This window comes from Montipora foliosa, chromosome 13 (genome assembly GCF_036669935.1).
Source record: "Montipora foliosa isolate CH-2021 chromosome 13, ASM3666993v2, whole genome shotgun sequence".
Classification (NCBI taxonomy): Eukaryota; Metazoa; Cnidaria; class Anthozoa; order Scleractinia; family Acroporidae; genus Montipora; species Montipora foliosa.
Window position 1 is genome coordinate 38,855,978 of NC_090881.1, and position 14,991 is coordinate 38,870,968.

General features: G+C 39.7%; 1 protein-coding gene across 1 annotated transcript in view; it reads right to left on the reverse strand.

The window, feature by feature from the left end:
- Positions 1-7,427: 7,427 nt before the first annotated feature.
- LOC137983186 (uncharacterized) overlaps positions 7,428-14,991 on the reverse strand; it is a 29,153-nt gene continuing 21,589 nt past the window's right edge. The window contains exons 16-20 of the mRNA XM_068830366.1: positions 13,719-13,985; positions 12,555-12,827; positions 11,435-11,701; positions 9,860-10,096; positions 7,428-8,689 (exon numbers count right to left, since the gene is read on the reverse strand). Coding sequence (XP_068686467.1) covers positions 8,136-8,689; positions 9,860-10,096; positions 11,435-11,701; positions 12,555-12,827; positions 13,719-13,985 — 1,598 coding nt within the window. The 3' untranslated portion in view covers positions 7,428-8,135. The remainder of the gene's footprint in view (positions 8,690-9,859; positions 10,097-11,434; positions 11,702-12,554; positions 12,828-13,718; positions 13,986-14,991) is intronic.

The window sequence follows — 14,991 nt, forward strand, 5'->3', positions numbered from 1 at the left end:
AGGAGTACTTTGATTTTTTTCTTCTGAGCTACCTGTGCCACTTACTGAAAGATACATCTTTCTCAAATATAGAGATTACGTGTAGTTGCAATCACCTAGGCGTCTTCACCTTGGGCTCCCCGAGGGGAATTAGCTTGGGTTGGGTTCGCTGTGGGTGTTGATCACTTTCATGTTTGCGGTCACCCAACGATAAATTGCCCAAGAAGACGAAAAAACTTCAGCCTAGTTCAAGGGCAACGTCGTTGTAAACATTGAAGGCTTACATAAATCGTAAACATATTCTACCATTTTTACCCTTTTTATAAAACAGGTCGCACCAATTAAGCTTGGCAAGACCAATTCATCCCTTAATTTTGTGAGTAAAAAGGAAGACGTCGACTTCAACCGGGCTTAAGAGAAAAGAACGGCTTCAAAATCTCGAGAAATGTCTAATAATTATAGATTAACTCATTCTTGCACCAATATTTTAGATTTGGGGTTATTTTGGTCTAAAAAATTGGACGTAAAGTCTAGCCGTGTCGTTATCAGATATAAAGACACTCATTATTTTCTTAAACATTAGTTTCTTTTGTTTTTTCTTTATGAAGTCATGGGTTTTTAATTGCTTTGAAGAAATATTTACCGTAGAACTTTTCCAAGGCTACTGATATGCCTTTGGGCGTGCCGTTAACTGCCGCTCATAAGCTCAATCCCCAGTTATTAAGGCCCATCTATCTGCATACAGAGCTATATATTCAAGCTTGTATTGAAATGAATTTGATTTATAACATCGCGCGCAATTTAAATTCAACGTCGATTTCAAAATATGTAACACTGAAGGTGACGGATGTACTGTCGAAACATGTCTGGTAAATCGAAAGAAAGTTGTTATGTTTATGCGGCTATTTATTATGAAGTTTTAAAGGTTATTTAAAAACCAAAAAATGCAAAACGTACAGTCAGCGTATACTGATAAGCACTACTAATTTGCTTGTTTCGAAGCGCTTTTACTATAATTCCGGTTATAAGCCCCCTCGTATAAAATTCTAAAACTCCTTACGAAGATGTGTAAGCCAAGGAATATAAGCGGAAGTTTACGGTAGGTTTGAAAGATCAGTTTTAAAGGTACTGGGCACTCCATCCTAAAACTCATGCTCTTATGCAGCCTCGTACCCAGGCCAGTTCGCGCTATCCGAGTTATAAGAGGAGGCTTGGAACCGAGCGCGATAGCGCGAGGCGTCCTAGGCGAATTTTCCGACAAGCTTGACAGGTGACGTCACATCCGAAATCACCAAGGACGACCAGAACGAGGCTGGCTTTTATGCAGAACAAATTTTAAGGTTTTGCCGTTGGGCATGAGCTTCGAGCATCCGTATAGATGTCTCCATAATAAACGTATGCTATGATGCAGAACAGTTTTAAGGTTATTCTACTTCCCATAAGTTAAGAACATCCCCATTTTAAGCACACATGCCATTGTATAATAAACCTATATGCTATAGTGCAGAACAGTTCAAGGTTATGTTATTAAGCATAAGTTAAGAACATCCATATAGATGCCACTCCTTAATCAAATTATCATGCGGAACCAGATACAGAACAGTTCGAAGGTTATATTATCGTGCAAAAGTTTAGAACATCCGTTTTAAATTATACATGCCGGCCCTGTATAATCAGATAATAAAAGGCCTACCTCAACACTTGAAAGATCACCGTTTCTACGGCTACTAATAAATCGCATCTTTAGCGAAAAAAAAGATAGCTGTGGTATTTCACTAGTGGTTATATAACAAATAAAACATTACATTGCCACTAGCGCTTAGAGATTTGAAATTTCTCTTCTCGGGGTGAAAAATATTTTCACTGAAATCTAGAAGTCAAATTTCGGAGCTCTCTGCGGCCATGTGTAATGTCCTCTTCTCAAAACCTTGTATGCCATGATGCAGAACGGATATGCTATTGGGCATACGTTTGAACATCCGCTCTAAATTATACTTGCCACTGTATAATAAACTTGTATGATATGGTGCATAACTCTATAACATCCCTATAGATGCCACTCCAAAATCATACTATGATGTAGAGCAGTTATGCTATTGTGCAAAAGTTTAGAACATGCGTCACGTTTCACTAGAGGCCCCACTAAAAGGCCCCGTCTAGACCAATCTGGGCGGCGGAAACTGCACACTTTAAATTGTAATTAAAATTGAATTTGAAAATAACTAGTTTCGATCATCTTCACGAATTCGCAAATCTGTTCGATCAAAAATAATAAAACTAAAAAGACACTTTGCAGACGACAAAGATTACTTAATCTGCGTAGAAAAGGTGAAGGTTTTAGTTTCATGGCACCGACAAGAGCAAACGAATTTGGAAGGTGGGCTCTCTGGGTAAGTTACTGGAATAGCATTTAACTTGTTATAAAATTACGGGTATAATCAAATTCCTAATTAGTCGTCGAACCATACTTGCCTTCTCGAGATAGTGCCAATACTCAATATAAGCAGTATAATGCTGCAGAATTTGAGCAAAGAGTTTTTGTTCCATTATTACTGGAATTTCCGACGCTTCTTCAATGCAAAAATCTCAATGAACGATTTGTTACTTCTTCAACGTTAATTGATTTTACTTGTAAACTTTGTACATGCATCAAATAGTGATTTTGAGTCAATGAGAGCTTTCCCTTTGCGAATTTGTCTGTGATAGTATTACTAATATGTTTTAAATATATATTTTGCAATGGTAGGTACTGTGATGGCTGCCAATGGTGTCATATTTGGTCTTGCTTACAAGCAGTTTGACAACAGTAGAGAATATTATTATCTTCGCATTATTTTGAAGGTACTGGTGGAAAAAAATTATTTGTGCATGGTATGTTATTTACTTGCTGCTTGACAGTGAAAATGTAACAAGCTGTCATCAGACCCTCATCTGCCCTATTTTGGTTTTTATATTGACTGAGAAAAGGAGGATGATTATGTCCACGCAAAAAGTGGTGTGCAACGGTTGGTGTTTTAATCTAGAATCATTTTACATTTCAGGGTGGTTTGCCGTGGGCAAGAGCTTCAGCTGCTGTGCTCAACTTTAATTGTTTACTTATTCTCTTGCCTGTTTGTAGAAATCTTCTCTCTGTTTTACGTGGAATGCATGTAAGTTAATGTCGGAGTGAGAAATAAGGTACTATGTGAGATTCCTGGGCCCGGTTGTTCAAAAGCCGATTAACGCTAATCCCAGATTAAAAATTAACCAAGGAGTTTATTTCTCTACTCTCACATGCTGTTCAACGCTGATATTCGACAAACTTTAGATTAGAAGAAGTCAATCTTGAAAAACAAAAATAAGCAAAAGAAACTTTCACCAAAAAGTTGAAAACATGAAACAAATGTTCACGCTAATCCTGGATTAAGTTAATCGGCTTTCGAACAACCGGGCCCTGAACAATAGCAAAAGAGGAAATGTGCTAGTAGCCTAGCTGACCTCCACCCCCATAGTAGTATCGTTGTTTAGATCATGATCAGCGGGCTTGGGATAGTATGGCACGGCCAATTTTGTACTAAACTCTTGACTGACATCACCCTGCTGGCTCTTTAGCAAAAAACGTACGGTTTCCGTACATTTTCTGTTGTAGAAGACCACTGTAATGCCAGGGTTAATTAAGACCCAGTAATACGGACAACATTTTTCGTGCAACTTGTTGTGCAACAATGTTGCGTTTCAAGTTGAGATGGTTTGTTGTGCGTATTACCACCTTCTTGCACAACAAATTTTTATATTGCAAAAAGTAGACGTCGCTTGTACGTTTTGCAACATGAAAATTTGTTGCGCGAGAAGGTGGTAATACGCGCAACAGTGTTGCGTTGCACGTTGAGATGATCTCAACTTGCAACGCAACATTGTTGCGCGACAAGTTGCACGAAAAATGTTGCCCGTATTACTGGGCCTTTACGCTACAGCAAAGTCAGTCAGGAGACAATTTCTACAGCTCTCCAAACGGCTCTTAACACAGGTATGGATTTTAGAGGCCAGGGGCTCGTTTCATCGAAACGTCCGACGACGTTTAGTCGTGGTAAGCTTTCAAACAAAGTATCCCAATATATTTCTCCCCTTTATAGTTATTCAAATTGAATGTACTATGTTAATGCACATGTTCTCAATATTTTGTCATGATATTCCTGACTTTCATCCCGATAAGTGAAATATTAATTACTTTACGAGAGAAACTTATACGATGCATTTTGTTGTCTGAGTTGTCAACGCCAATTCACATGTACAATATTATTACAACCACCTTACTTTAAATGAGAGCATTTCAATTCTTAATAACATCCGTGACAATCCAAGAGGACTGTATAAGGTCTTGCAGGGGCGTTCCGGCCTAGCTCAAACCACTGATCTGGACGCTCTGTCAAGTCGTGTCACACATTAAGAGAACAGTAGGCAGTAAGGCGATCCAGAAGCACAGTCGGCAGAGCGTAAACGCTTTTGTCTATATCTGAAATGATTTCCCACTGGAAAGACTGAATTCTATTAACTATTACCAAAAATGTAAAGGAACTTTGCATTTACCCGTGCATGATATAATAGAGCATAAAAAGATTAAAATTGTGTTCCTGAAGAGGGCGTTTCGCTGAATAGATATTGATTGGCCCGGAAGTAAAGAAGAAATTTCTGCGTTCTGTCTCAATCCATGACGGACCGTATATGGTCGGGTAAGGGCGCTTCGGCCTTCCCTACCCCTCTCCTCCTCAAACCACTGATGTGCACGCTCTGTCAAGTCGTGACGCACAATATCAGCTGCCATGGCAACCAATTCTTGACGAAATCTGATCAATACTCTCACTAACGGATCCGTCATCAAGTCAGGGCCTTGTAATAATTGATGGAGGTTCCATGGTCCTTTGCACCACAATCAAAACCCACTCGGATTTTTCCTGGTTTCAGCTACGGCAACGGCAACGACAACGCCAGAAAAGCAAGAATGATATCGGTTAAAAAAGCCAAAAAAGTCACGCTACACGCATTTAAGTGCATTTCTTTGCCGTACACTACAAGACAACAGGAAGTTTAAGAAACGACGACGGCTACGGCAACGACAACGCCAAAAGGCAGTAATATTATTGGTTCAAACAGGAAAAAATAATCGTGCTGTATTTGCGGCACGCATTTTTTGTTCATTTCTCTCGCCAACTCGTCAAACACAACAACTTAAAATGGCCAGTTTGCAGGTTTTGACGACAACGTGAACAAACAACAGTGAATCTTTCTTTCTCTCTCTTTGCTTCAAATCCGTACATACCTGTCTGGTTAAAGGATACTTTGTCCATACTGTACAAGATAAACATGATGGAAACATCGTGAAACACATAGGGTAGCTAAAAGTTATATTTTTAAGTGACGTTTTCGTCGCCGTAGCAGTCGTGGTTTCTTAAGGGAGCTTAAGATTTTACGACGGCGACGGCAACAACAACGGCGCAAAAAAATGATGTCATTGGTTAAAAGAGCATAAAGAATCGTGCTAACGGATGTTAGCACGTATTCTTGCGGTACTCCGCATAAGGACGACGTGAAATTACCAAATTTGAGGTTCTAACGACAACGTGAGCGTGCAAAAGAGAATCTTTCATTCTCTGTTTTCACTCTGAAACCGCTCGTACCAATTTAGTTTTAGGATACTTCGCCCAAATTGTAAGAAGTGAACGACATAGAATAACAGCAAAAGAATTATGACAAAACAAAGTGATATTTGGAGGTGACGTTTTCGTTGAAGTCGCCGTCGTAGATCTTAAGGTCCCTTTAAGCTCCCTAAAAACGCGAAATCCCGGCCAAATTTCAGGATAGGACGACAACGTGAACATACAATTACGAAACACTCATTGTCTTATTTTACCTTAAAATCGTTCGTACCCATGCATCCAGTTACAGGATAGTTGGATATATCACAACCTGAACAAAGTAGCATAATCGCCAAAGATACTTACGTATACGATAGCGCAAAGTTACAAGATTTGAAGTGACGTTTTCGTTGCCTTTGTCCTCGCAAACTCCCTAAGTGATTTGAGGGAAGCCAGAGCGTAATAATCAGACTTATTTCATGTAGAAATGATTTTTAGATATGGACCGAAAGGTGAAAAGCGTCTCTGCAATTTTGCCCAGGATTGTTGAATAGCCCATTTCCGAGTTGCTGCTTGCCTCAGTTTCAAAGCGAGTCCTGGCGCACAACCATTCAAACGGAAATGAGTTGCGTATTTTTATGCAAGTCAAACTTATTTCCCTTACAACAGTTGAGCACCAAGACTCAGTTCGAAACCGAGACAAACTGCAACTCGAAAATGGACTATTAGGCCCATTTTATACGCAGGACGCCTATTAAAGCTGATTTATTTTCTCAGAACACAAGCCCTAAGCGACAATTAAAACATTGATTAAACAATGACTACACCACTTGGTGAAGAACAAATAGGCCACGTTCGATATATCAATATTCACAAATGGCTACGAGGCTTTATAGTTAAATTTAATTATTGTTTTATTTAGAAATCTCCCTTGAGACCTGTGAGACAATGAAAACAAAACTGAGCCGTGAAACTTGATCATAAAGCCTCGTAGCCGTGCCTGAATATTACGGACCTTTAGATTCTAGGACGAGGACGAGAATGAGTACGAGATTCGACTGCCCGTTTTCAGCGAAAATACTTAGAAGATTCATAACCCGGACGATAAATCTTATGTAGGTTGCTCAGTTATTCTTATTGCTGGAAACGTAGCCTTTGTGCTGATCGAAATATGCCAAAACTGCTACCGCATTGTTGACTTGTTTTGACACGACGACATTCTTGAAAAACCTCGTACTAAAATGACGACGGTATCACGTTTCCCCAACCCCCCCTCCCCCCCAAATGACGCGCTCACTGTTGTTCTATGAGAAAATCTCGTACTCGTAGTCGTTCTCGTCCTAGAATCTAAAGCTCTCTATTGATATACCGAACTCGGCCTATTACCTCCAAAAAGTAATGTAATGAGGCTTGACAAGAGTGAATTAGATAAGAGTGTTCTTCTGCCATGGGTGGGCTCCCCAGCACAGTCACAAATGAGTCTATTTTTAGAACACCCGTTCCCGCGAAAATCATGTCCCTTAGAAAACATGGCAGAAGCAGTCACGCGTGAAATGGCTTCTTCTGATTGGTTACAATTGACGGCCCTTTGTTTGTTTCTCGCGCAAAGTGTATCTAAAAATAAATCGATTTGTGATTGTTCTGGGGAAAAACCGCAAAGTGATAGATCAACACTCTTATCTAATTCACTCTTGGGCTTGAAAATTTAAGACCAGAACAAATAGAGATTTCCAAGAGCTTTCAAAGCCTTGCGCTTTTTTCTCAAAATTCAATTTTATTTTTTCCTCGCTATAACATTATTGTTAGCGTTAATATACAAAACATTTTTTTTATAAAAATATTTAACAGTGAAAACACCCAAGCATCTCTTTTGATAGCAATGATATTGCTGTAAATGATAGACTCACGTTAGAATTTAAAGTAATTTACCTTAAATTCCTTAAATACAATATGACTTAAGTTCCTTTAAATTAACTCGGAATTAAATAATGTACAATATTTATAAGAAACGAGAATAGAAAACACCAAAATGCTCCTCTTAATACTTCTTCCGTTAAGGAGAATGGAAATACTAATTAATTTTACAAGAAAATCAACGTTTTCTTGAAGTCTCAAATCTTAAATTGTTTCTTCTCAAGGGAGGCTGAAATGATTCTTGTAAACAGAATATAGCGCTAAAAAAAGCCAAACAGAGTATTTTGTTCCACCGGCAGGTGTGTTTGAATAACGAAAACTGAGATTGTTTGTGAATAATGTCTTCCAGTTAGTATAATATAGGAAACACACTTAATTAACTAATCTCTGTCAAAATGCCGGGAATCATTTCAAGTTCAGTTCAGCAACTTGTGCATTTAACTGCATTGCAGATAAATGAACTCGTGTTTTTTGAAAGAAAAACTAGAAAAAGCGGTTTCATGTAAGTATCGAAATTGTAACTAACGAACTTTTTCAGCCTTCCTTTAAACAGCTTGGAAGCATGAAAAATATTTGTTCCACACAGACCGAGACAAACTAGTCTATTTCTTTAGCAAAATCTGTTTTTCGTCACCGTTGTGTCCTAGTATTGTTTTTCATAATTTCCTCCATCCAATTCCTGAAATAAAGAACATTCGCAAACACTCCTGGATCCCCCTGATCCATACAGCCATTTTCACTCCAGCTCGTAATACCGAGTAAGAACCAACGCCCGTCGCGCTCACAGGTCAGCGGTCCTCCGCTGTCTCCTTTACATGAACCTTGACTTTGTCCTAATCTCCCAGCGCAGCGCATGTCCGTTGTTACTGGATTAATGTTACGGAAATGCGTTTTACACACGTCGTGGTCCATCAGGGGAATGTTAGTTTCCTGAAGGATGTCCACCGACGATGCGAGAGATCCTGGTTGTCCCCAACCAGTGACATAACAGCTAGTATTGGTTGGAAAGTCTGTGTTCGTGAGGCAGATGGGCGACACATACGCATTGAATAATATCGGTTCTTTGAGTCTAATGAGAGCGATGTCGTTTTGTAGCAGGGAGAAGTTAAAATTTTCATGTATAAAAATCTTGTCCACTGGAATGTTTTGTTCTCTTCCTTCTACGAGATCTCGATGGTGTTCCCCTAGTAACAGGTAATCAAAAACAGAACGTTTCACCAAACGTCTTATGCACTTTTTCAATGTGAAACCTATTAATGCTTGATACAAATTTCGGGTTTCTGTTTTCTGCTTGCCTTCTCGGTCTTACTCGACTTTGCGATATCAGCAGAACAAAACAATCCTTCATCTTTACCCGGCTATAATGATATGATCTCATATATTACCAAACCAGAAGTCTGTAAGTTTCGATCCGCAATGGATGTCGGCCCATCAGTTTAAGGTATTATCTATTTTTACAACATCTACAGTTGTACTGCTAGATTTTTTGCTGGGAGAAAATCGTTGCATCATGGTAGCGTGGGGTTGCTTCTTAGTTATCGTAGCAATAAGAGGTGTTGTGGTCTCCAGACCAAATCGAACTGGCCATTATTTAGCGGGACACTTGATCTAGATTCTCTACTTGCACAAATCCCGTAATAAGCCCCCAAAATTTTGCATAATCATTGTCTGCAATTTCTCCTGGGACATAAGGATGTTCCAAGAGAAGTCGAAAAAATGCCTATGCATTTTTTCTTGGGGGGAAAGGGAGGGGGGGGGGGGGGGTTAAAGAGGTGTATTATGGGATATGTGTAAGTAGAGAATTTAGAAAATATCGTAAGCTGATGAGCCAAGGCAAAATGAGAGAGATCAAAACTTCTGTAATGGACGTTTGGCCTTACTACATTAAATGATCAACCATATTGATTCGAGTTGACCACACAAACGAAAAAGATATTTTTTTATTCAGTCACTACTGAATAAAATTCTCAGTTGGTGTTTAAGAAAAAATAGACCGTCCCCAAGTTGACTTACAACGAATGTATAATATAAGACTCCCAAGTTGAAAGTGCAAAAATTCTCTGAAGAGTTTGTGTCGAAAGTGGTCCATATGGTAAAGGTAAACATACACCTTATTTAACGTCGGTAATTCTTTGCCCTCTAGAGGGTATTCTCCCATGAAGCCGACGGAACAGTATATGTCAGTACCAATTGCACGTGGGGAATGGTTGGTAGAATTATGCAAACGTTCTTCCTTGATAAATCATGGTGTCCCTGTGCTGATGAAGTCATGGTGATGATGGTGATGAGGTCATGGTGATGATAACGATGATGGTGATGATGATGATAACGACAACTAAGCAAACAAAACTTACCAACAGTGACATTTAAATTAGTTGCCGCTAGTAACTTGTGTTGCTGTTGAATACAATGCGCTGCAGTAACAATCCAGAAGTGATCCAAGATGGCGCCGCCACAGATGTGAGGGAAGCTTTCCGTGTCGTCAAAGTATCCAATTTGCACCTGCCACGGCCACTCCCCCGGCACAGCAGCCACGCCTCCCACTATCTGAGGTGACCAGGAAACGTACATTCGCTTGACACCACAGGGTCCTGCAGCAAAAGTGGTCGTAAAAAGATTCAAATCAACGAAGCCTTTAAGGATCTTTTTCAATAGGCCGCGTTGGGTCATTTCACAGTTAGGTACGAAGAAGAGGAAGCAAGAGACCGTATTCATAAATGGCGGCAAAGAAATTATTCTCTTGTCTTTGTGTTAATCAACCTCACTAGTCTTACTTTGCAGCAAAAAGTCTTTTGGATTTTGTTCGTGCTAACGAGGCTAGTGAGGATGATTAGCATAAAGACAAAAGAATAATTTCTTGGCCACCATTTATGAATACGGTCTAGTGAATGAAGAACCTAGGTGTAGAGAGAGATACTCAGCCATAGGCTATATAAACTCAACGCGTTATTTCTTAGGACAAACAAGTTACAAAATGTTCCTACTCCGCTTCGCTCACCGTCCGCACGTGAACCAACTATACCATCATGCATCACTGCATGTGACAATCAACACTAGGCCCGGGTACTCGGTGGATGATCGGATAAACGTCTAGTTTATGCCTTCAGTAAGGAATACCTTGTTGATTAGATGGAAATTTCACGTCACCTCGATTTTTCAGCAAGGAAGAAATCCCTCCAAGGATTCGGAGGATCCTTCTTCAGTTTGCTTATTTGTTGTCTAAAAGGCCGTGGTGATTCTCAGTGGCCTACCTAGAAACCGGTTTAACTTTTCGCCACGATTAGCCGTTAATGCAACTATAAAGGCTTTACTTTATAGGGTTATAGGGTAAAAATAGGTTTACTTAATGAATGATTAAACGAATAAACGTAGTAACAACTGATCATTTGAATATTCTATTGAAAATAGACTGAGTAATTCGATCTGCAGTTAACAGAAACTAATGACAGCTAGTCAGTAACTATAGTTAATAAGTAATTCGTTCATAACTGTGTGTCAAGTTGTAAACCACGTCGAAGCGAAATAAAATGTTGTAGTTGTTCTTGTAGTTGCTAAAAACAAGCTTGTATGGATAATTACGTATTGACATATTCACAACCACGCTGGTTTAAATTGCAGAATAATCACAGCTTCTCCGTTTTATTATTTCAGCCTGAGATTACTCAAAATTCTGGCCTTTTACGAAAACTCTATTAGCAAATGTTTACTCCGTAAGAGTGGTACTGCCTAGGTGGGAATTGAAGCAAGAAAATATGGTTTCAACTACGTCGATCAGATCAAAGAGGGTCATCAAACGTTCACGATCACGGAGGCCTAGTTTAAGACAAAAAACAAGATATTTGTGTAACTGGAGATCAACAATTGGTGCATGACTTGCTTATTACGTTCTCTAGCCCTATGGAGACAAAAACAAAAAAGTATGAACTCACCCACAAAGGATACGTTTAAGGACGTTTTTTCTCCCCTGCCATAGGCGTTGTAAGGCACACAGACGTACAGCCCAGCATGTTCTGAAAGCGCACGTGTTATGTTCAATACACCAGACGATGAATTGGAAATCAGGCTCCCATTGTGGTAAATTTTGTACATAGTAACCGGAGGATTGGCATCTGCAGTGCATCTCAATATCACGGATGCATTGATTACTCCAATGTTATCAGGGATGGAGGCTTCTAGTCTGGTATTTAATGGTTTATCTGCAGGGATGAGAGGATTTTAAGGCAGGTTAGTACGGCTCTCAAGCGTAAATAATAGGCCACGTATAAAACACTCGTACCTCTGCCTAATAAAGGTCTCATCCTCTATTAGTTTTGAATGTTAAGATGTCAACAACGAACTCTTACCAATAAAATAGCAAGTCTGTCCAGTCACGTGACCAAATAAAACCAACAATTCTCAGTTAATTTAGTCTACACCATAGGCCCAGTTTTAAAAATACATTTATCGCACCTTATAGCAGCTAAGCTGAAAAAGTAGATACGTGTGGTCCTTTGGAACACTGATAACTCAATTGAACCGCTCAGCCTTAATAAGTCTAAGAATTGTTTAGTGTGTGGTTACATAGTATTGAAAAGACCGAAGAATAGTCCTGAAGAGAGATTACGACATCGTAAGTATAACGTTTTGTCACGTGATCGATCTTCAGTCAGGTTACTGCTAGTGTAAATCACTCACTACCAGTGAGACTGATAAAGCCTTAGAGAATAAGCCGAAAATATTACTTCATTATAATGTTATATTACTTTATGAGTCGTAAACGTTTATCAGTGATGCAGCTCTCTCAAATCTGAGGCATTCGCTGAAGGGAATGGTCCCTGCTAACACGTACAATTTTAACAAAAGAGTTTTAAACTTATTCGGAGTTTCGAAGCTACAATTCCAGGCAGAAGTGTTATAAAGTGCACCGTTGCTTGTTGGTTGGCAAATATATAGGGGGTATAAGGCAATTCTCACTCAAAACAAACTGCCATTGTTCCCACATGGTAGGGGAGGAGTGCTAGCCATCAGTCCCACAACCTTGAATGATGTCTGGAATGGTAGGATACTCACGCAAAATGGCCAGTACAGCAGAAGTCGTGTCAGGAAGTCCCAATCCATTATCCGCCGTACAGATGTACGTTCCCTCATCACTGTGACCAACATTTTTTAGAACCAGCTGCTCACCGGGTGGAAACACTAAACTACTGTCTTCTTGTTTATTCCAAGTGATTTGGGTTTTGAGACTCTCGTAGGGAAAAAAGGATGTTGCATTGCAGAAAAATGATGCGGTTCCAGTTTCGTTTATGGTTACGTTTTGAGGGAAAGAAATAATAGAAAAAGCACCTGGGGATAAAAAAGGTTTATTAGAAGATAAAACATTGCAAAAACTTAAGCATACTGCAAAAAAAGTATGGACTTCTCATTAAGCACCAAGTAGTATTAGTCATCCAGATATCCATGCATATGCTCAAGAACTAGAGTAACCATAGCTTGATCAAGGTCAGTCTAAGACAACAGATACGAACGAGATCTGTTCCATAACCAAGTTATTCTTCTCAACAAATAGTTTCTAGTCAGTGGTAACATTAAACATCTTGTCATGGAAACAGCTGTTGACCGTGGAAAAACAATTTCCTGTGTTCTCAAGCGGAATTGATCTTTCCAATCTTGCAAAAACGAAACTCCCATTTATAACACTAGACGAACTAAGCAAGGATAGTTCCAGATGTGAGTGGTATGTTTTATCAAGACCCTGAGATGATTCAAGCAACCGTCACCTTGTTATAATCACGAAAAAAAGTGGTTAAAGCTTGCCCTTTCCTTGACAGATTGATTCCCGTGTAACTGCAAGGAGCAAATGGGAACGAACACAAAGCACATCCCAAGTGACTTGTCTAAGTGGACCTTTGGATAGGCGTCCAATTTAAATGCAACAGATGTGTGACCCCTCCGAAAGAAAAACTGTTCCGGGAATCCCCCAATTTGTATACCGACTGATTGAACGGAAAGGGGAGGGATGTGGCTAGAGGGTGTCTTTGAGAAACTTTTGTTGGTTAAGTGAACGCAAGAGGCAGGTAATACATAATTTGACATCCGATTGCTGCCTCATTTTCTGAGCCAAGTTTGTCCAACAGTGTGGCTAGGATGCTCCATCAATGCGACATCGAAGTCTCGAGGAAATAACACCATTTATCCAACCAAACGTTCTTTATAATGTAACTGTTAAGTACTTACCAAAAACAGTGACAACCACGGAGCTGCTTGTCCCATTTCCCAGACTGTTGACTGGCAAGCAAAGGTACGTTCCAGCATCAGAATAACTAGCTTTCTGAATCACGTGCTTTCCTTTAAAACTGGTTCTAATCAGCACACCGTTTCGATAAAACCGGTATTGGCTGACAGGTGGGTTGGCGTCTGTGGTGCACGTCAGGGCAATTCGACCATTGCCTCTAACAAGATTGTTTGGTCTATCGGTCGATAGTCTTGTCGAGGATGGAGCATCTACGAACGAAAGAGAACATGTTAAAGGTCATAATAATAAATGACAAGAATCATGACCACTTTAAATGGGATTGTTCGTGCAGAATAAGTGAAAATTGATGAAATGCTGCCTTTTCAATGAAACGCTGCGCACCCAAGAATAGACCTTTGCATAAATGGCGCCTAAACAGTACTTTGTACATTCTTAGCCTCGTACTTATGTTTCCAGACAAAGGATTCTACACATGAATGTGAGGCTTAGGATGAACATTGCCAGTTATGCAAAGGGTCTATGAAACTTAAGGACCCATGTTGACCCAAAAGACATTGCCCGCTTGTGAAATAGTTCCAGCGTTTTGCTTGAGTACTCGTCGGGTGATTCTGTGCGAAATTCAACGCGGCGCAGAATGCTTTCGGGTAAACATGGGCTCTTAACGAACGATGGTGTATTATTCACTAAACTTGAAAAATTAATTGGGTTTTCGCCTTTGTTGTTGTCATAATACCACGAACATTCAAATTTGGAAAATACTGTTAAATGTAGCCAAAAAGCCACAATGCAAACAAACTTGGAGATTAAACTTTCCAAGCATTGCATAAATTTTATTTCAAAGCATTTTTTTGTTAACTATGAAAGCATTTTGAAAACTTTTCATCATTGAACATTCCATTGCACACCGATGGTCTAACTAGAATTTATCTGGATTAATACATTATTGATAGGAGGGCAGCATGACCCATGACCCAAATCCCGATCTCGGCTATTCCCTGGCTGGGTCAGTGTTTCCGCATTAATCTATACAACTCGCTATGCATACGCATACATACGCATACGCATACATATGCATACGCGGCCGACAGAAGGCTTGCTTTAAGAGTTGTTCTCTCTAGCGACACAAGCACAAGGATAAGTAGCTTATGCTAAGTGAAAACGAACGTCGACATAAGCGTTAAATCAACGAAGGCCCCAGCCATTTTGTTCACATGCTCAGACGTGGGGAATCTGCAAGGAGTGTCCTTTCATTGG